We start from the raw sequence: 22,819 nt of genomic DNA, 5'->3' as shown, positions 1-22,819 counted from the left end.
CAGGTCCCCCAGCTTTAGATCTGGAGCCACACTGCTATTTTTTAGCATACTAGCTCGAGTCTGTCTATCCAGGCTGAGTGGGTGGCTCAGTTCTCCTGCTATGGTTATTTCTGCACTACAGCTGGAAGCAAAAGTATAATGAGCATATGTATTAACTTCCAGCCCAGCACATCATAGCCTGCAATTTTGCAGGTCATGGAATGCCAGCATTCAGTAGCCAGAAGCCATATTTCTTCCTTGGCAGCTGAAAGTGTTAATTCCCATGACGTGATAACACAATCATGTTATCTTGTGGTGCTGAGCAGATAATGCATGTCTCCATTGTGAATCTAGGGCTTCCCGGGGAGGGGGGGGGCAAGTGGGGCAATTTGCCCCAGGCTCCACAGGGGCCCCCACAACAGTTTTTCAGGGCCCCTGGAGTGGGGTCCTTCACTCGCTCCGGGGCCCCCGGAAACTCTCGCAGGGCCCGGGCCCCCGGAGCTTCTTCCGCTCCGGGTCTTCGATGGCAATTCGGCAGCGGGGGGTCCTTCCGCCCTGGGACCTGCCACCGAAGTGCCCCAAAGACCCGCGGTGGGGGGTCCTTCCGCCCCGGGACCCGCCGCCGAAGTGCCGGGTCTTCAGCGGCAATTCGGTGGCGGGGAGCCCCCTGAATCCTCTGGACGGCCCTGTGTGAACCTTTTATATCTTGCCCAATTTTTGTTTTCACAGATTCTGATTTTAAATGAAGTGTCTACACAGAGCTTTCTAGGATACAAATGCAGGTTTTGGTCATAATCAGTACAGTTTTGGACTCTCCTATCAATAGGTGGGTAATAGTACTCATTATTTATTAATAATCACATTTGTCACAGTTTCAGGATTAACTGCACCTTTGACACACGTTCCCAGTTTTCCGTGAGAGCTCTCACTTAAGATTTTAGGCTTTCCACCTGTTGTTTCTCTAGGGGTGGAGATTCATGTGTCCCTCCCTTCAGATGGGGGTTTTTAGGCTTGGAGTCCTTCTACACCTCACTACAATTTCCCAGCAGGTCTGATCAGTGTCTAGCACCTGTGTTTAACTCTCTTTCTTCAGGGGATAACACAGTATATGCCAATTACCAGCCAACCTTCACAAAACAAACTATTTAATATTAGGGCAAAAGCATTTACAGAGAAAATATATAAAAGAACCTCCATGTATGCTAAGAGTGTACCAAAGGTCATCCCCAAATCCAACCTAGGGCTCTCATTGACATCCGTCTTTTAAACTGGGTTGCAGCTACCAATGCAGAGTATTAAAATGTTCAGTCTAGAAGTGGGTACCAGAACATCAGAGCAGGAGTACACAAGTACACTAGGATTTGTTCTTGAAAGGGGGTTAGCAAGGTTGTCATGTCTCTGCCAGGCCAGAGACAGTGGTGAGTGATCAGCAGTCACTAATGATCTAGTCAAAGTAGCACACTTTGGGACAGTGGGTTTGCTCTAGCTGGGAGAAGACACTTCCTCCTCTTGTCTGAAGGGATGGGGGTTGGGAGTAATGTGAAGTTACCAGAAGCTTCACAGCTTTGGATGGAGTGCTGGGATGTGTTTAAGTCCTGAGCAGTAGGAAGGGTCAGCAGTGTTCCCAAGGGGCTTGGTGGCTGGACCGTGGGTTCCAGTGCTGAGGTGGGGAGTGCCAGACGATAGGTCTGCAGAGCGTGTGCCTAGTGATCCTGAGAGTGGGGCACTGGCTGGACTCTATTCAGGCTCCAGGAGCTTGAAACACCCCAGGGATCCAGAGTGGCAGAGGCTTCAACTCCTCTCACAACAGGCCTAGTGGGTAGCCAGGAAGGGACGGGCACTCACTAGGATCACTAATGGTTTATTACAATATTGTCTAGGAACCAACTGAGATTGGACCCCATTATGCTAGGCTCTGTACAAACACAGAGTAGTAGATAGTCCCTGCCCCTAACCCATGACCTGTCTATCCAACAAAATAATTTCCTAAACTCTTTTGCACCATCTCTCAGAGCTCTGGAACAGCTCCCTATGATTGATTATGTATATTGCTTTAAACTTGATCCAAACTGTTAGTGCCCGTGCTTATAAATACTGGCCTCGTTCCATACAGCATGTTTTCCTATGTCTTATCACAGATTATAGAAACTAGATCTTTTCCCATTTTTTATTTTCTATCATCTTGTCCCTCCCTCTGATAGTTCAGGAATGTTCCCTACAATATATTTCAGAGTATCTTTTCCTGTTTAGTTTCAAGTGACCTTCAGGCTTCCATCAGACTATTTTGTAGTCTAATAGATCATTGCTAGGAAAAAATTCCAGATAGCCTAAATTTTACTTTGTTCAGTTTCATCCCACTATTTCTAATTGTTGTCTTTGCTTTTACTGGCAAGTAAAGGACCTGGATCCCTTTTAGGTTTTGGCTTCTTGGGAAATATGAAATAATTCTGGAGTTAGGTGCTATGGAAAATCCTAAAATAGATAGGAAGTATAAGCAGGACACAATAGGTAGAACATTACTGAATATTTTGGAGCTATGCAGCGTGGATCTGCCTCAGACTTAAAAAAATACATTATTGACGTTTTATGTTTCTTCGATTGAATAAGCTTTCTTCCTATTATTCCACTTACTGCCCATCCAGTCCACCTCTGCTTCCAAATTCAGTGGATAGAATTTGTCCTGTAAATATTACTCTTTTTTTCATCCTTCCATCTATTTTTAATCCATTGTTTTAAAAAAAATTGCCATGTATGTTCCATGTTTGCATTCAGGCCCATTCCCTTTGACCCTATTCTGATAGAGCCTCTTTTCTTCCAAATCATTCTGCTCCACCACCATCCCCTTTAGAAGGAGTCCAGTGGATAGGCCACCCTAATTAACAAGCAGTATTATCTAGATAATCTCATTAGACTTCATAATCCTGATTAAAATGTGCAGCCAACAACAAATGACAGTGTGTGGCTAAAACAGTTTCACAGGACTGCAATTTTTAGTTGTCCTTCTCAGACAGTAAAATAGTGCCTTTTACATTCAAGGGATCTTAAAAGTTAGCACTGTAAAAATAATAATCATTTAGAGACTGGTTATGCAGTGGCTATTCAGGCAACTACAGTGCCTACGGTCTTCAGTAGTATTTTATACACAGCCTTCGACAGTAGGTACATTACTGTATCTAATCTAGCTATTATATTTATATGCCTATCACCTTGGTTATTGGACCTGCTTATTTTGTAGAGAGGAATATTGGCTGGGATGCTAGGTATATTACCACATTGCCTACTTCTGTAGAACAACTAAAATGACAACTCTAACAGTGCAGAATCCCTTAATGCACTCATGCTACATCTCCTTCTACTCTTTGCAGCTGAGGCTACGCTCGCTTTGCTCTGCAATGTATCCTGAAGAGGTGCTTTCCAGCTCAGTGTTTGGCACAGTGACATCTGGTCACCACTTGCTCTGCTTCTGGCTGTGCTCTCTTGGAGGCTGGCGCTTTCCCTTCACTACTCTGACAGTTGCTGGCTCAGGGGAAGAGAAGTTAATGTTCTTTGAATCTTCGCCCCCATGTTGGGGAGGACTTGTCTATAGCCCCAAGTCAGAACAGGAGAGGAATGGAGCCTTGTATTGCTGACATCTCAGCAACAAATGTAGAGCAAGAACCATTCTGTATAGGGAGGGCTGTTCTGGGCTGGACTTTTTTCAGTGAAGCAAAATCAAGCAGGCTATATAGGGGAGAAACTCTGAGTGGAACTTCAGGCAGATTCCTTTGACATATTGAAACTTTGGTCCTCATCCTCATTTCCTGTGCTTCTGACAGAATTTCCACTGGTCATTGGCCCCCACTCCTAGCAAACATCCAGTCATTCCCCCTCCTGAACACCAAGACAGTGACATGATAATCATCCTTACACCAAACCATGGCAGCAAGGTTGCAAAGGAAATGGCCTACCTTTAAGCTGCTGTTTGCTGATCTTTGCCAAGCAGTCTTATGTATGCTAAGCTTTCTATCTGCTTTCCAAGTCTGAGAACCTTATCTTCTCCCTTCGCTTGAGTACCCTTCTACTGCAGGAAGAGTAAACCTACTGAGACATCTAATCATAGCACTGACAGCTATTGTGTGCAATATTTTGTTACTGCCTTTTCAGATGATTTGTTAGTTGTTGGACTAAATTCACCCCCAGTGAACTCCACTGATATCCATGAATTTCTGGAATTTTCCACTGTATTTAAGCAGCGCTTGTACCAGCTCTGGCTGAGACCTATACTGACCTTTCAGTCACCTATCAAAACACTGATGAAACATCTGCTTTCTATTCCCTAATCAGAGAATTATTCCTTTTGAGGGTCTCTCTTTTGTTTTCCTCACTTCTGATTCTCATTTGTAAAAGTTTGGCAGAGAAAATGCAACTGCAGCAAACCTGATGTAGAACTTAATTTCTCAGTATGTTCCATTAAATCTAAACTTCAAAATAGTATACCTTAGACTATGTGCATCTTAAGATGCATGTCAGTTTCATGACGTAACTGAGTTCCTGATGAATATGGAACAGCCTTTATTTCTCATTCTTTGAATTCTTTAAAAAAGCACTGACAACAGATGGTTTAAAAAGCATGTGGGGAACTGGAATGCATTGGGGGACTGGTAATGGCATACAGAACCTTTCACCTCTAGGTCACCAGATCAAATCCAAACAAGCTCGGTAGTGACTGCAAGTCATTGCTATCTGATAACTGTTTGGTGGCCTAAGAGAAACGAGTTGGTGGTGTCAGTGTTGTTCCTACTGGACAAATGTCCACATCACTAATTGATATTTATTTGTATCCTGACAGCCAATCTCAGCAAAGAAGACAAGGACTTATTGGGGAAGAGATTGAACCCTGTCCCTGTAAGGAGGTCAGGTAAACCGATGAGTAGATTATATTGCTATTATCTGCACTGTACTAGTTCTGTATATTGCTACTACCTGCACTTTACCTGCTCTGCAGACAGCTGAGCACTTCAGTACTGAAAACAATTAGTCCTGCCTCTTTCCAAGAACCAAATTCACACCAACAAATAGTATCTGGCTACATAATGGTGCAGTGGTCACTGTGATGCTTGTGCATGTTCCAGTGTCCCTATTGTGATCCTCAGCTCTTTAAGGAAAGCGTATTGCGGGGATTCATGTGACTGTGCCAAGACTATATCAACTAGTCTGACTTCTATTATAACACAGGCCATAGAACTTCCCCAGAATTGCTAAAAGACATGCTCTCAGAATTAAACATCCAATTTTGATTTTAAAATTACCCATGATAGAGAATCCACCATGACCCTTGGTAAATTGTTCCAGTGATTAATCAGCTTCATTGTTAAAAATGTACGGTTCTGAAGAAAGAGTCCTTGGTGTTGGAAGGGGAAGATGGCCATTGAGAGACCAGAGTGAGAGAAGTCAGATCTAAACTGTTGCTTTCCACCACAGGAGTTGGGAGGCACTTGGCCAAGGCAGGACATCATCCTTTCTAAAACTTCTCTCAGTGAAGGTAGAATTCTGCTAAAGTTGTTGAAAGCTGCTCCATTCTGATAATAAATTATAAATCTGCTGTGGTGTAAGAAAGTTCAGTATAAGGCTCTCTATTATCTTTGTTTAATAAATAGCATATATCTTTCTTTTCATAAACTTTCCTATAATCAAACTTAACATCCAGTTAAAGACTGTGTGTGTGTAAGTAATACGAGTTAGAGTTGATTCAATACTAGATTACAAATAATATTCATTGCCCTCTTCTAATTAATGAAAATATTTTTGATCCTAATTTTACTACCCTCTCCTTTACTAGGCTGGTAGGTATTCCTTCAAACAACTTGAAAACCTACAAATAACTATTCATGAAAAGTTCTCTTTAAATTGCTTGATTGCTCATCTAAGGGATTGTCAACATGGGAAAATTACTGGCAGAAGTATACCAGTATATTACACCACTCTAGCTACGCGAGTATAACTTCCCATGTGGACACTCTTATTTCAGAATATGAGGGCATTTTTTTCCGGCATAGTTTCACTCGGAAAGCAGTAAAGTATGACAGGAAAAGGCAGTGGACAACAAAAAACACATTGCCAATTCAAAATTAAGGTAACTAGATATTAATTCATGTTAAGATTAGTTTGTGACTCATGAAAGTTTCATGAGTCACAAACAAGATTATCTGGTCACGTGGCTGCCAGAATACTTGTGAATAACTAATGACTCCACAATCTCATCAAACCAAACTAAAGGCTTTAAACAGTGAAAGTATGTACAAATCAGTTTCTTTATTACTTCTGCACAGCTCCCCTAATGTTGATACACCTCAAATCCAAACATCTTTCTCTTAGAATTAAAAAAAATAAGAAACACCAGATCTAATCCATAAAAGTCAGCCTTGAGTTTATAACGTGAACTATTAGTAATAAAGTTAGTCTCGTGTTTTCTCCCATACACACAGCCTCGTTCCTCCCTCAGATAATGTGGTCATTAATAATTTGGGATTATAATCTTCATAATTGTCACCCAGTTAAAGAAAAGAGAATGAGCTACTATTCTGTAGGAATGCAATTGTTCCACAAAGTGAAGATTAAAAACCTGCTTAAGGAACTTTTAAATACTACTAGGACTAGTCAGTGACACTACCATTTAAATAGACATTCACGCTATCTTGTATGTTTCTTTCAGTGCTGTCCAAAGGCTTGTCTTGCAAAGTCATCTCTTTTTGTGGTGGTTTTTCAGAGTCCATGAGCTAGTGAGATGATAGTCATGCCTTCCTTCATACCAGGCTACACTCAGATTCTTCTCTTTCTGCTTTCACTGCCTTTCTGTTAATTCCTGTTGTACCTTAACACTACATCAATACTCTGAAAGGTTGAGACACATGTTACATAGCTTGACATACATGGAGAGGGGGAGAGTGAAGAGCCAAATCACTCCTTGCTTTGTTCCCTTTAAAACAAAGATGAAGCAAAAATGCCTGCATGACTAGCAGCAGCATAGTACAATCAAAAAGCAGGTGGGGCGTGCCTGACACTTCAGTAATATATGTTTAGCATGTGATAAAAAGCTTTCCTTTGGCACCTACTCTTCATGGTCTTCTCTCCTAAAGAGTTAAATGATCAGTGTTATTTAAGACTCTTGTTTTGCTCCACTCAGGAAGTCATGTGACTTGCACACAGCAGGTGCTTCAAATAGTGTGTAGGAAGAAGGGTGTGCTCAGCAGCTGAGCTACAGGCAGACATGCTTGGGATGTGCTCTGATACTATCTGTATCACAGCTACTATTTAGTGAGAAACTCAACAGGTGATCATAAATGTGACTAGATTAAGTATCCAGAATAGGGGATATCACAGAATTGTCTGAGATAATCAACTGTGGGAGAGGCGGGGAAACCAGCATTGATTATCTCTCCGATTTTCCATCATAAACATAAATGTGCTTCAGAATATGTCTCCTAGTTAGGAAGATACTTTGTGTGGTTCTAGGATGGAATATCACTCAAGAGCCTATTCTGTATTTGGCTGCCAGAACAAGCCAACATATGCTTTAAATCTTACCCAAAAATATGGGGCCAGCTTTTGACAGAATATTAACCATGTGTTCTCAAAGCAAATGAGAACCCCTCTGACAGTCTGATCTGTTTACTGAGATTCATGTTCCCATTGCCCCACTCACACACAGATCAGCAGTCAATTGGGTGTCTTGTCAGCAGAATTTAGCTCTTAGGATGGATCTACACTTAGCAAAATGAGCAAGTCACAGTGACTTTTCTTAGTCAGACAAGGAGCGTCTCTGACACCAACTGGCCGCTAGAGTGTCCTGCATCTGAGGATCTCAGGCACACAGTTCTATTTAGCAGTGAATATTATGTTTTGGTTACTGGCCCTTTCTATCCTTAATGCTGCTTTAATCAAATAAATATTGCAAGAATATTTCCCCTGAGCAAACCACTTGCAGAAAAGTACGTTTGTTTTGTATTGTTCCTAAAGGAGTAAAATCTCACCCTTATCTTTCTGAACACTTGTTTTCTCTCTCATCCTGTCCAGTACATGCTTTACTTTAATTTTTGTTGATCAAAGTGAGAAATGTTTCTCTTTCCATTGAAAACAGAAGAATGGCAGTTTTGCCAGAAAGGGATGTGTGGGTCTGATATATCTTGAGCATCACTCCTAATGCAGACTCTGGATTTGGGATGAAGATTTGCAGTTTCATGTGTCACCTAGTGTGCCACATAAAACTTAATCCAATGCGAAGTACTTTGCACTTAAATATTGCACTGGGCCATACAGCGCTGCTATTTTGATCAGGTACTCTGGCTCCATAAAATGCCAAGCTAATTATTGCCTCAGGTCAAACTGCAGAGTTGCAAAGCCCTAGTTTAGGGGTTGGTTATGTCATATGGACATAGTCCTGTAGGTGAGGTTGTGCAGAGCCACAGTACTCTAGAAGGAACAATGCCTCCGAGAGCTCCCCATTACACAGAGGCAGCATTCTTCTGCTATGCTCACGAGGTTTAGATTCCTACTCCCTCTGTGGCCAACAGGGCCGGCTCCAGCTTTTTTGCCGACCCAAGCGGCGAAGGAAAAAAAAAAAGCCGCGATCTTCATTCTTCGCCAAGAGGGACTGAAGGACCCACTGCCGAATTGCCACCAATGACCCAGACGTGCCACCCCTTCCCATTGGCCGCCCCAAGCACCTGCTTCCTGTGCTGGTGCCTGGAGCCAGCCCTGGTGGCCAAATGCTGAGGTGAGAGGAGTCATGGCCGCACACTCTCCCATCCTTTCTGAAGTGCCTATGAGAATAAAGAGGGAGCTGTCCCTGCTTTTTTTTCTTAACACGGGTACTCCAATTCTCCCTGCCCTTATACCCATTGCACAAGGGGTTGAGGCTGCTCTTGCGCTCCCTAACTCTTGGATACCCATGTAAGAGTCATGCAGAATCTGGCTTTAGTAAGTACAAAGTGACCTACATATTCCAAATCTCTCTCTCTCATACACACACACACAGTTTACATGGTATTTCATCATGATTAAGGCTACGATTTAGTCATGAATATTTTTTGTAAAAGTCGTGGACAATAAACAAAAATTAATGGCCTGTGACCTGTCCATGACTTGTACTTAGGGCCCTACCAAATTCATGGTCCATTTTGGTCAATGTCACGGTCATAGGAGTTTAAAAATAATAAATTTCATGATTTCAGCCAATTAAATCTGAAATTTCATGGTGTTGTAATTGTAGGGGTCCTGACCCAAAAAGGAGTTGTGTTGGCGGGGGGGTGGTACTACTACTTTTACTTCTGTGATGCTTCTGACAGCGGTGCTGCCTTCAGAGCTGGGCAGCTGGAGAGCGGTGGCTGCTGACCGGGACCCAGGGGCGGCTCTAGGTATTTTGACGCCCCAAGCACGGCAGGCAGGCTGGCTGCCTTCGGTGGCTTGCCTGCAGGAGGTCCCCGGTCCCGCGGATTCAGCGGCAGGCCTGTGGGAGGTCCCCCGAAGCCAAGGGACCAGCTGACCCTCCGCAGGCATGCTGCCCAAGGCAACCTGCCTGCCGCCCTCGCGGCGACCAGCAGAGCGCCCCCCCGTGGCTTGCCGCCCCAGGCACACGCTTGGCGTGCTGGTGCCTGGAGCCGCCCCTGCAGGGACTCCAGCTCTGAAGGCAGCAACGCAGAAGTAAGTGTGGCATGGTTTGGTACCACCACCCTTACTTCTGCACTGCTGCTGGTGGGGTGCCGCCTTCAGAGCTGGGCGTCTAGCCAACAACCGCCACTCTCCGGCCACCCAACTCAGAAGGCAGCATAGAAGTAAGGGAGGCAATACTGTGACACACACCCCTTAAAATAATCTTGCGACCCCCCCCTGAAATTCTCTTTTTGGGTCAGGATTCCCAATTTGAGAAATGCTGGTCTTCCCCCATGAAATCTGTATGGCATAAGGTAAAAGCACATAAAACACCAGATTTCACTGGGGGGAGACCAGATTTCACAGTCCGTGATGCGTTTTTCATGGCCGAGAATTTGGTGGGGCCCTACTTATACTATAAACACCCCCAACTAAATCTTGGGTGGAGGGGGCTGCTGCTGGGGGGCCAAAGCCAGCGGCACCAGGTGCTGGGGCTCGCCAGGCAGCATCTGCCCCAGAACTACTGCTCCAGCAGTAGCTGGGGCCAGCTGCCTGGGGCCACCTGAGCAGCAGCTGGTGTGGCTGACTCTGGGGCCACCTGAACAGCTGGCCCCAGAGCCAGCTGGTTGGGTGGCCCTGGGGTCAGCCACACTGAAGTCACGGAGGTCGCAGGAAGTCACGGAATCCTTGACAGACATGGAGCCCTAATCATGATACTACTCTTGAATTTCAGCAGTACAAATAATGACAGCTTATGGGAATGTTTACATACTGTGATGAGGCAAGGCCAGATGGCTATAGGAAACTAGTGAGACACAGATATGTTAGCCCCAGGCTAAACAAATCCTGTTACCATAGTAACCAAATGGCAGTTGCTCCAGGTTAATCAAGACACCTGGGGCCAATTAAGATCCTTCTAGAAGGCAGTGGAGATAACTAGGTTGATTGGGACACCTGAAGCCAATCAAGGGCTGGCTGGAATGAGTAAAAAGCCTCCCAGTTAGTCAGTTAGAGGTATGTGTGTCAGGAGCTTTAGGAGGAAGCTGCACTGCTGGGGAAACTGGGTAGAACAAACCCTATCAGGCACAAGGAAGGAGGTCCTGAGGTAAGGGTGAAGTAGAGGGAGGGGAGCTGCTGTGGGGAAGTGACCCAGAGAATTGTACCCATCCTGTTTCAAGAAGTCAGCTCTCAATAGCTGCTATTATTAGGGTCCCTGAGCTGGAGCCTGGAGTACAGGGTGGGCCTGGGCTCCCTGCCTGCCCCCCACCATGCCCCCACTCTCCCCAATTAATCACTGAGACAACAGAGAGTGTGTGAGGGAGGATTGCTTCTTCCCACCTCCTGTACTGGCTTATGATGGAAAATGGCTCAGTAGGCTGTGACTCTTGCCTCTGGAGAGCGAAGGGCTATGTGGAGGATCACAGTGAGCCTCTGAGGCTAGCGTAATCTGCCTGGAAGCACAGGACCCACTGAGACAAGGTCGGAGCTTTGTCACAATACTTAATCTATAAATTGTCTTTTTGAACAGTATAGTTGCATCTGGTTGAGTTTTCAGTCTCATTTGCAAGGAAAAACTTTACTCTTTAGCTGTAGGTTTATTTTTGCCACATAGTTTTCACACATTCACAATGAGGTCCCAGTTACTTCTGAACATTAAAGGGAGATTGTATTTTTATATAAAGGACTTTTGCTGAGATAAGGAAAGTTCGGCCTAACTGTGGCCCTAAACTACTTGAACAAAGTGATGTTTTCAAATCCTTCTGTAAGCCATCAACAAAAAATGGCCTCTGCTTTTGTCTTAATCATACAGCTAAGGGTAGCATAAAATCCCTCCTTTACCTGTAAGGGGTTAAGAAGTTCAAATAACCTGGTTGGCACCTGACCAAAAGGACCAATAAGGGAAGAAGATCCTTTCTAATCTGTGCGGAGAGGTTTTTTGTTTGTGCTCCTTTTGTTGTTCTCTCTTGGACAGAGAGGGACCAGAACAGGAAAAAAACATCTTCTAAAACCCTACGTGAAATAAACATTTAAGTAAGTAATAGCAAGGAAATGTGTTAGATTATCTTTTGTTTTAACTTGTGAATTTTTCCTATGTTGAGAGGTAATTTTATTCCTGTTTTGTAACTGGGAAGCAGAATCAGAGGAGAATCCTCTGGGTTTTAAATAACTTTACAGGGTAAATAAAGAGATCTTCCATCCTGATTTTGCAGGTGTGATTCTTTTACTTTTATTTAAAAAAAAATTCTTTGATTTTTTTGGTGTCCTAAGAACCAGGGATTTGGTCTGTGCTCACTTTCTTAACCTAACAGTTGGTATATTATTCTCAAGCCCCCCCAGGAAAGGGGGTGAAGGGGGTTGGGGGGGATATTTTGGAGGGGATAGGGCTCCAAGTGGTCCTTTTCCTGAATCTTTGTCTTACTCATTTGGTGATGGCAGCAGTACTGTCCAAGGACAAGGAAAGGATTTGTGCCTTGGGGAAGTTTTTAATCTAAGCTGCTAGAAATAAGCTTAGGGGGTCTTTCATGTGGGTTCCCACATCTGTACCCCAGAGTTCAAAGTGGGGAGGGAACCATGACTTACTCAGTAGCGGGGTCACAATTTAGAAATGGGTAAGAACTGCAACAAATCTTCTGCAAATACTCATTTGGACTTTTAAAATAAACTCACATCCATTCTGTGTGCAGGTCTTTGCTTTCTATGACTGTCTGCTGAACATTGTTACTATTACTTATATTATAGTACCACCTATGTGCTGCAACTGAACTATGCACTGGACTATGCACTGTACATGTGCATAGTATTCATGCAGCTCTGTTCCAACACATTTACAATCATCCTAGGATAGGAGAAAGGACGTATTATCCCAATTTTACTGAGGAGGAACTGAAGCTCACAGAGATTAAGGCCTTGTTCCTGACATCAACAGGCTGCATACACACACACTGGTCTGCCTGCTCCTGGTAAACTGCAGGAACAGGGCCTATGTGACTTTCCCAAGATCACACACAAGGCTAGTGGGAGAACCTAGACCTCCTCCTAAGTTTCCAGTCCAGCACCTCAACCGAAGACCATCGTTCTTCTCTCTACCACCAGCCCTAGTGTAGAGTCTCTTGAGAAGCACACTTTAAGCTTGTATGCTTGCATTTTCACTGAGCGCACACTCTGAATTGTGCAATTAACCAACAAGTGTGCAAATTTCAAACTAGGAATCTTACATGTCCTCTGTTGGTTAATTATTTAAGCTCTCCAGTGAAGGGAGAAACCATTCCATGTGATGTGTAACTAATCCACACAGAGCAGAACAGACTGAGTCTCCATTTGAGAATCTGCAGATGAATATTTACCCATTGAAGCAATCTTGGACAGCTAACACAAAAAGACAAATTCACCAAATAAACTGTTCATTGTGAATTGTGTCTGTCTGTATTTGCTGTAAACAAAGTCAGATGAGTAAAGGTGTTAACCCCTTGCAAGAGAAGTCCAATGGATAGCACTTAGGCAGATGTAGGTTCTAGTCTTGGTTGTCACACGGCAGGCTAGTGGGAAAACCTATAAGCAAGTCACTTAGAATCATAGGGTTGAAAGGGACCTCAGGAGGTCATCTAGTCCAACCCCTTGCTCAAAGCAGGACCAATCCCCAGATTTTTATCCCAGATCTCTAAGTGGCCCCCTCAAGGGTTGAACTCACAACCCTGGGTTTAGCAGGCCAATGCTCAAACCACTGAGCTATCCCTCCCCCACTTCACCTCAGTGTTTGTACAGTCAGTAGAGTCCTGGTCTTAGCTTGGGCCTCTAGGTGCTCTAGTAATATAAATAATTCCAGTGATACAGCTGGACAGGTGAGTTCATACATAGATAACAAAGCCCTTGGGGAACTGTCTATATGATTTGTGCTACGTCAAAGTAATACCTAAAATCCCCATAATTAATTGCCTCTTTCAGAGCCATATTAAGTGTGGACTTCATGTGCACTCAGCATCTGGAATTGCATCAACTCTTGATAACTGCATCACAAAGCACTGCTACAGGTATAATAGCAATTTTGGATACTTAGTGGCTGATCAGTCATATTTACTTCCTTTTTTTTCATTCTGAAACTACTTCAGATGCTTCATCTTTCAGTTCTGCCTGTGTGTGCCCATGTTGATTCTCTTCAGTCAGCAGGGTTAAATATTCTCCTTGTAGTTTGAGTTTTGGGGATACATGCACAGGGTTAAATCGAACACTACAATATAAATGCAATAATAAAACGTGCAGATCTAGTTTGCCCAGTTACTGGTAGTGCACATAACGCCTTTCTGATTATGACAGAGAGCTGAGAACCAGCGGTTGAACCAGCACTCTGGTCACTGTAAATCCAGTTAGTTCCCTGGAGAGGATCTGATTGAGGGATGGGAGTGGCTAATTACTAGACTGGGAAGAGCTAGGAAGCTAATTAGCCTGTTAATTGCAAGAATAGAAAAGAAGTACAGGAAGGAAGCGCACAGCGAGAGGGAGAAAGGTCAGCATGGCCAGGGCAAAGGGAGATCTCTTCCCCCTCTTATGATTATATAACACTGTAAATAGCATTGCTGCATGCGGCTGTAAGATGATGATGGTTAATAAAACACAAAGTGCGCTGTGGTTGTGACAAACCAGAGATGTCAGAGCCATTTATATGAGAAGATAGGAACAGAAGGCAACTGATCAAAAGACAAGTTAATGACCTAAGATCTGAGCTCAGTCAGAGTTCTGGGTGTGCAAGGAATGCAGTGCTAGGCCTTTTGTGATGCAGTCAGGCTGCAGTTTCTAATCAGCTTACTTGTTCTCATGTTTGGGGCTTAGGGAAGTACTTGCTTTGAAATGTAAAATATATTTGATCACAAATTTAACATGGATTAAGAAACATCCATGTAGTGTTTTATTTATATATAATGCCTTAAATCTATAATTTTTACCTAGTTAAATGTGGACTAACCAAGTAAAAAGCGAAGTTAAACATGAAATTATTAGGCTTATATCATTTGACTTTTACCTGCTTCCACACAGGTTTTCTATGTTTGAGTTTATAAACTATGGAATAAGGATCAAAGACTGAAAAGTCAAACTAATTTGTTATGGTTTATAGTAACAAATAGATGCTGCTACCTGGTTGTCGTATACAGTCTCTGTATACTGTACAAAATCCTTTGGGTTGGGGGTTTGTTTGTGAAGTTCTATTCTTAACTTTTAATTATATTTACAGCTGCAAACATATCCCAATTTTGCAAAAAGAATGTTTTACCTTTTATGTAAATAAACCTAAATTCTCACTGGTTTTAGCAGTATCCCAGTATCTTCCACTCCATTCAAACTGGCTTCATAAGATAGAGATGAAGACCCTGGCACAATCCCAATTACTGGTGCCAGGAGCACTCCTAGACAAGGGTAGAAGGCACTCTCTAGATCATCATGTTTTCAGGCTAGGGTGACCAAAATATCGGGACCGCCGTGGGGGGGCTTTTTTTTTTTTTCACTCATCCATCCAGGAGTTCGGTGGCAGAGAGCCCTTCAGTCGCGGGCAGTCTTCCACCGCTGAAATACCGCTGGTAATAAACCTTGCCACCAAAGACCGAAGCACCCGCTGCCAAAATACTGCTGAAGATCGTCCACGACTGAAGGACTCTCCGTCAAATTGCCACTGAAGACCAGGAAACAAAATATCAGGACAAATGGCATCCCGACGTACTCTGGTCGGGACGTGGGACAAACTCTTCAAAATCAAGACAGTCTTGATTTTATCAGGATGTCTGGTCACCCTATTTCAGGCAGAGGGGGAAAAAATTCATTCCAAAGGCCTGGAACTACTGGAGTGCTAACATAACCACAGCAGCATGAAACAGATCTTTACTACAAATGTTGTTTAAAAACAAAAGCCTTCATGACTGGTATTCTAGGAAAACTTATTTGTACCCAATATAGTGTAGCAGTTGATGGAGAGAGCTAATGTTTGCATTGGCCGCGGCAGTAACAGAAATGTAATTAATTATACGCAAATGTCTGAATGGATGTGATGCTCACTATTTGCCAGTCATATAAGCAAAGCTGCCTAGGAGCAGACTTGGATGAACACCTAGGCCTGGTTTACACTTAAAAATTACATTGTGATTTGGGCGGGGGGGGGGGGGGGGGCGGGCAGGGGAAAGCATAGAATCAAATTAAGTAAAAATCCTAAATGAACCAAACTGTACCATAGAATTTCTATGGATAGTAATTCCATGCTCTCATAATAAGAATATAGCAGAAGAGAGATATTACCGACCACCTGACCAGGATGGGGATAGTGACTGTGATATGGTCAGGGAGATTAGAGAGGCTATTAAAATAAACAAACTCAGAAATAATGGGAGATTTCAACTATCCCCATATTGACTGGGTATACATCACCTCAGGACGGGATGCAGAGATGAAGTTTCTTGATACCTTAAATGACTGCTTCTTGGAGGAGAGGCAATTCTTGATTTAGTCCTTAGTGGAGCACAGGATCTGGTCCAAGAGGTGAACATAGCTGTAATAGTGACCATAATATAATTCTAACATCCCTGTTGCAGGGAAAACACCACACCAGCCCAACACTGTACCATTTAATTTTAGAAAGGGGGAATACACAAATACAAGGAAGTTAGTGAAACAGAAATTAAAAGGTACAGTGCCAAAAATGAAATCCCTGCAAGCTGCATGGAAACTTTTTAAAGACACCATAATAGAGGCTCAACTTAAATGTATACCCCAAATTAAAAAAACATAGTAGGAGAACCAAAAAAGTGACACTGTGGCTAAACAATAAAGTAAAAGAAGCAGTGAAAGGCAAAAAGGCATCCTTTAAAAGATAGAAGTTAAATCTTAGTGAGGGAAAACAGAAAGGAACATAAACTCTGGCAAATGAAGTATAAAAATTATAATTAGGAAGGCCAAGAAGGAATTTGAAGAACAGCTAGCCAAAGACTCAAAGTAATAGCAACATACTTTTAAGTACCTCAGAAGCAGGAAGCCTGCTAAACTTCTAGTGGGGACACTGGATGATTGAGATGTTAAAGGAACAGTCAAGGATGATAAGGCCACTGCAGAGAAACAAAATTAATTCTTTGCATCGGTCTTCATGGCTGAAGATGTGAGGGAGATTCCCAAACCTGATCCGTTCTTTTTAGATGACAAATTGGAGGAACTGTCCCAGATTGAGGTGTCATTAGAGTTCCATTAGCGTTTTGGAACAAATTGATAAATTAAACAGTAATACATCACCGGGACCAGATGGTGGTCATCCAAGAGTTCTGAAGGAACTCAAATGTGAAATTGCAGAACTACTAACTGTAGTCTGTAACCTATTGTTCAAATCAGCTTCAGTTCACATGAGTAGAGGATAGCTAATGTGATGCCAATTTTTAAAAAGGACTCCAGACATGATCCTGGCAATTACAGGCCTGTAAGCCTGATTTCAGTACTGGGCAAACTGGTTGAAACTATAGTGAAGGACAAAATTATCAGACACATAGATAAACATAATTTGTTGGAAGAGTCAATATGATTTTGGTAAAGGGAAATCTTGCCTCACCAATCTACTAAAATTCTTTGAGGGGGTCAACAAGCATGCAAACAAGAGGGATCCAGTGGATATAATGCACTTAGATTTTCAGAAAGCCTTTGACAAGGTCCCTCACCAAAGGCTTTTAAACAAAGTAAGGTCCTCTCATGGAGTGGTAACTGGTTAAAAGATAGGAAACAAACGGTAGGAATAAATAGTCGGTTCTCCGAATGGAGAGAGGTAAATAGTGGTGTCTCCCAGGGTCTGTACTGGGACCAGTACTATTCAACATATTCATAAATGATCTGGAAAAGGGGGTAAACAGTGAGGTGGCAAAATCTGCAGATGATACAAAACTACTCAAGATGGTTAAGTCCCAGGCAGACTTCAAAGAGCTACAAAGGATCTCTCAAAACTAGGTGACTGGGCAACAAAATGGCAGATGAAATTCAATGTTGATAAATGCAAAGTAATGCACATCGGAAAACTTAATCCCAACTATGCATATAAAATTATGGGGTTTAAATTGGCTGTTACCACTCAAGAAAGAGATCTTGGTGTCATTGTGAATAGTTCTCTGAAAACATCCACTAACTATACAGCAGCAGTCAAAAATGTGAACAGAATGTTGGGCATCATTAAAAAAGAACTAGATAAATTCATGGAAGATAGGTCTGTCAATGGCTATTAGCCAGGATGGGCAGGGATGGTGTCCCTAGCCTCTGTTTGCCAGAAGCTGGGAATGAGTGACAAGGATTGCTTGATGATTACCTGTTCTGTTCATTCCCTCTGGGGCACCCGGCATTGGCCATTGCCGGAAGACAGGATACTAGGCTAGATGGACCTTTGGTCTGACCCAGTATGGCCATTCTTTATGTTCTTATCGAACTAGCTGCATCATTCAAGACAGTGAAAAATTTCCTGCCCTGAGCACTGTAGTTAGAGGTCTAACCTCTGATGCAGATGTAGCTAGGTCAACAGGAGAATTCTTCCATCACCCTGGCAAAAGCCTCTTGGGGAGATGGATTAACTGCAGTGATGGTAAAACCCATTCCTAGGTTTCTTCTGACAATTTCTTTCAACCTAGTGCTCCCTGTTCTCTGTTTAGTTTTGCCCATTTGGATCTGCACACTTCACAGGTTAAACCATCCAAGTGTCCCATTCCACAATGAGAAGAGGCAAAGTGATCAAAGTTCACCATCTAGTGGAATTTGGCAGCATTACACTAATGCTATAAATCGTTGGGAGGAATTGCAGTGTTAACTGTGATATGTTACTGTCTAATAGAATCTTGGCAATATAACAAACATACTGTGCCAAATCCTAGTCCTGCTGAAGTCAATGGCACAATTCAGACTGATTCAGTAGGACCAGGATGTGGCCCTGTATAGTGGTGGCTAAATGGAAAATCTGAAAAAATAAAAATGTTTTAGTTCAAACCAAAACTGAACTCGTTTCACATGACAAAATGTGAACACCCCTCTCCTCCCCCCCCCCAAAAATCATTTGAGTCCAAAAAAATTCCATTTGATTCAAAATGAATTTTTTTTCAGGTTTTGTTGCTACTGCTGCTATGGTTGTTACATTGTCAAGTGGTTTTTAACCTTTTAAAAAAAATTAAAGAAATCTAGCTAAATTTCTAACCCCTATCACTTCAAAACAGAGTAAAAACGTTTTGTTTTCAAATGGTCAAAATGATCTGTTTTGACTCTTAAAAAAATTTTTTTAATTCATCCTAAACTGTTCTCAAGTAAAATTTAGTGAATAGTTTTGGTTGTCCAGAAACTGCCTTATTTGGCAAATAAACTATTTGACTGAAAAATTTATTTCAGCTCTAGTCTGGTTATTTTATATTTCATCTGCTATATCTCAAGATCCAAACTTGGCTTCATTCTTTACTTCTCTGGTCACTTTTTTATCATTCTCTGTTTGGTAGAGGAGCATACATAGGACTGGAACTTAGAATCTCCTAGTGGTACATGAAGCAACCCATTTTCCCACTGCTGTCTATCCAGAGCAAGATGTTTGACTCCATTGTGAGCTGTCTCCATGATGGGAGCATCATTTTTAATAATCCTGCAATAGATCATTCTTTGTCCTCCAGGTAGAATCTTGTCTAAGTCATACCTTGTGCTGCTGTCACAGGCTTGCCTGATGACATGGCCAAAACACTACAGCTGTCTTTCTCTAATTATTGAGTCCAGTCTGCTGACTAGGGTTGCCAACTTTCCAATCGCACAAAACCAAACACCCTGCCCCTTCTCTCAGGCCCCACCCTGTGCTCACTTCATCCCCCCCCGCCCCCATCACTCGCTCTCCCCCACTCTCACCTACTAATTGGAAGCTAATTTGGCCTTCCTAATGGGAGCTAATTTAGCAACAACAAGTCAAGAAAAAATCTTGGAATCATCATGGATAGTTCTCTGAAGATGTCCACGCAGTGTGCAGAGGCGGTCAAAAAAGCAAACAGGATGTTAGGAATCATTAAAAAGGGGATAGAAAATAAGACTGAGACTATATTATTGCCCTTATATAAATCCATGGTACGCCCACATCTTGAATACTGTGTACAGATGTGGTGTCCTCACCTCAAAAAAGATATACTTGCACTAGAAAAGGTTCAGAAAAGGGCAACTAAAATGATTAGGGGTTTGGAGAGGGTCCCATAGGAGGAAAGATTAAAGAGGCTAGGACTCTTCAGCTTGGAAAAAAGGAGACTAAGGGGGGATATGATAGAGGTATATAAAATCCTGAGTGATATGGAGAAAGTGGATAAGGAAAAGTTAGTTACTTATTCCCATAATACAAGAACTGGGGGTCACCAAATGAAATTAATAGGCAGCAGGTTTAAAACAAATAAAAGGAAGTTCTTCTTCACACAGCGCACAGTCAACTTGTGGAACTCCTTACCTAAGGAGGTTGTGAAGGATAGGACTATAACAGCGTTTAAAAGAGAACTGGATAAATTCATGGTGGTTAAGTCCATAAATGGCTATTAGCCAGGATGGGTAAGAAATGGTGTTCCTAGTCTCTGTTTGTCAGAGGATGGAGATGGATGGCAGGAGAGAGATCACTTGATCATTGCCTGTTAGATTCACTCCCTCTGGGGCACCCGACATTGGCCACTATCGGTAGACAGATACTGGGCTAGATGGGCCTTTGGTCTGACCCGGTACGGCCGTTCTTATGTACTTTCACCAGGCAGAGGTTTGGGGTGCGGGAGGGGGTAAGGGCTTGCTCTGGGTGGGGTTGGGGATGAGGGGTTTGGGTGCAGAAGAGGGCTCCAGGTTGGGGCAGGGAGTTGGGGTGCAGGAGGGGGTGAGGGCTTGGGCTGGGGATGTGGGATCTGGGGTGGGGCAAGGGATGAGAGGTTTGGGGTGCAGGAGGGGGCTCCAGGCTGGAGCAGGGGATTGGGGTGTATGTGGGAGTGCGGGGTCTGGGTGGTGCTTACTGCGGCTCCCAGGAATTGGCCACCAGGTCCCTATGGCCCCTAGGTATATGGGTGGCCAGGGAGCCTCAGCGCACTGCCCTCGCACTCACAAGCACAGCCTCTGCAGCTCCAGTTGGTCTAAGTTCCAGGCCAATGGGATCTGTGGAGCTGGCACTCAGAGCCTGCCCATGCATTTAGGGGCTGCAGGGACACACCTGCTACTTCTGGGAGCCATGTGGAGCCAGGGCAGGTAGGGAGCCTGCCTTAGCTCTGGGCTTTTAATGGCCCAGTTGGTGGTGCCGACCAGAGCTGCCAGGGTCCCTTTTTGACCAGGTGTTCTGGTCAAAAAACAGACACCTGGCAACCCTACTGCTGACCCATGTAGTGCAGCACTTCCACATGAATTCCCAAGATTTTTCTTAAACAATGCTAGTGGAATGCATTCAGCTTTTTGTTGGCTACTTCTACTTTTAATCATACAGTAGTGTTGGAAGGACAATAGCATCATACAATCTAATTTTAGTGTGTAGATCTATCTTCTTACTCTTCCAGATATTTTACAAATGGGAAAATATCAAGTGGCTTTCCCAGTTCTTACCTTCACTTTAGTGAGCTGGCCACTATCTGCTGTTGTACTTCCAAGATAGACAAAGTCATCAACTTTTTCCTAATCTTCTCCATTAATAACACATCCACCAGTGTTGACAGCATTCTCTGTCTCCATGGTCTTGGGTCTTCTGCACGTTCATATGAAGTCCCACTTTAGCAGCTTCTGTTTTTATGGTCATAAAAAGCCTTTCATTCCATCCAAGTTAGTATCCAATACGTCTGTGTCATCTCAAAACCAAGTATCTCAGCTTCTCTCTCGCCCAAACAATACCAGTGTCCTTGGCAGCTGCAGTCTATGGCAATGCAGAAGAGAAGTGGGGATAATATGCAACCTTGCCTTATGCCACTATTTAAACATTCTGTGTCTCCACTCTGCCCTGCTTCAACCTACAGATTTGTCCTAGAAATTTTATTCTAAATTAAAAATCTTCGCTGGAATTCCATAGTGTCTATTTTTCAGAGTAGCAGCCGTGTTAGTCTGTATCTGCAAAAAGAACAGGAGTACTTGTGGCACCTTAGAGACCAACAAATTTATTTGAGCATAAGCTTTCGTGGGCTACAGCCCACTTCTTCGGATGCATAAAATGGAACATATATTGAGGAGATATATATACACATACAGAGAGCATGAAAAGGTGGGAGTTGTCTTACCAACTCTGAGAGGCCAATTAAGTAAGAGAAGAAAACTTTTGAAGTGATAATCAAGATAGCCCAGTACAGACAGTTTGATAAGAGTGTGAGAATACTTACAAGGGGAGATAAATTCAAAGTTTGTAATGGCTCAGCCATTCCCAGTCCCTATTCAAGCCTAAGTTGATTGTGTCTAGTTTGCATATCAATTCGAGCTCAGCAGTTTCTCATTGGAGTCTGTTTTTGAAGCTTTTCTGTTGCAAAATTGCCACACGCAGGTCTGTCATTGAATGACCAGACAGGTTAAAATGCTCTCCTACTGGTTTTTGAGTGTTATGATTCCTGATGTCAGATTTGTGTCCATTAATTCTTTTGCGTAGAGACTGTCCAGTGTGGCCAATGTACATGGCAGAGGGGCATTGCTAGCACATGATGGCATATATCACATTGGTAGATGTGCAGGTGAATGAGCCCCAGATGGTATGGCTGTTGTGATTAGGTCCTATGATGATGTCACTAGAATAGATATGTGGACAGAGTTGGCATCGGTCTTTGTTGAAAGGATGGGTTCCTGGGTTAGTGTTTTTGTTCAGTGATGTGTGGTTGCTGGTGAGTATTTGCTTCAGGTTGGGGGGTTGTCTGTAAGCGAGGACAGGTCTGTCTCCCAAGATCCCCATATTGTCTATGGGGATCTTCCAGAGGGTTTCTCTGTGGACACTATTAAATGCTTTCTAAAATCAAGGAAGTTAAAAACCATCTTATGCTCTGAATACCAGCAGTTCTCAGTAAATCTTCTCAAGGTGAAAATCTGGTCTGAATATAACCTACCAGATCAAAATCCAGTTGCTGCTTCTTTGAGTACTTTGTAAACAGCAGTTTTCATCCTATTCAAAATGATAATGCAAAACACTTTTTATTGCCAGGCACAAATAGGTGTGTCACCTCTCTCCAGGTATCACAAATAAACTGCTCCCCCTTTTTAGAGAATCAGTAGATGACACCTG

General features: G+C 43.1%; 1 protein-coding gene across 12 annotated transcripts in view; it reads left to right on the top strand.

Annotated features, from left to right (window-relative positions):
• ANKRD55 (ankyrin repeat domain 55) overlaps positions 1-22,819 on the top strand; it is a 204,277-nt gene that overhangs the window by 106,893 nt on the left and 74,565 nt on the right. For 3 of the 12 annotated variants that reach the window (XM_045020667.1, XM_045020666.1, XM_045020675.1), the window contains exons 1-2: positions 10,500-10,711; positions 13,549-13,634. In XM_045020667.1, coding sequence (XP_044876602.1) covers positions 10,623-10,711; positions 13,549-13,634 — 175 coding nt within the window. In that variant the 5' untranslated portion in view covers positions 10,500-10,622. Of the gene's footprint in view, positions 1-708; positions 806-4,807; positions 4,877-10,499; positions 10,712-11,464; positions 11,638-13,548; positions 13,635-22,819 lie in introns of those variants that run through there. The other 9 variants (XM_045020679.1, XM_045020677.1, XM_045020678.1 and 6 more) reach the window with 7 other exon arrangements.

This window comes from Mauremys mutica, chromosome 6 (assembly GCF_020497125.1).
Source record: "Mauremys mutica isolate MM-2020 ecotype Southern chromosome 6, ASM2049712v1, whole genome shotgun sequence".
NCBI lineage: Eukaryota > Metazoa > Chordata > Testudines > Geoemydidae > Mauremys > Mauremys mutica.
Note: the sequence above shows the minus strand (reverse complement) of the source record. Positions and strands in the feature narration are given on the sequence as shown.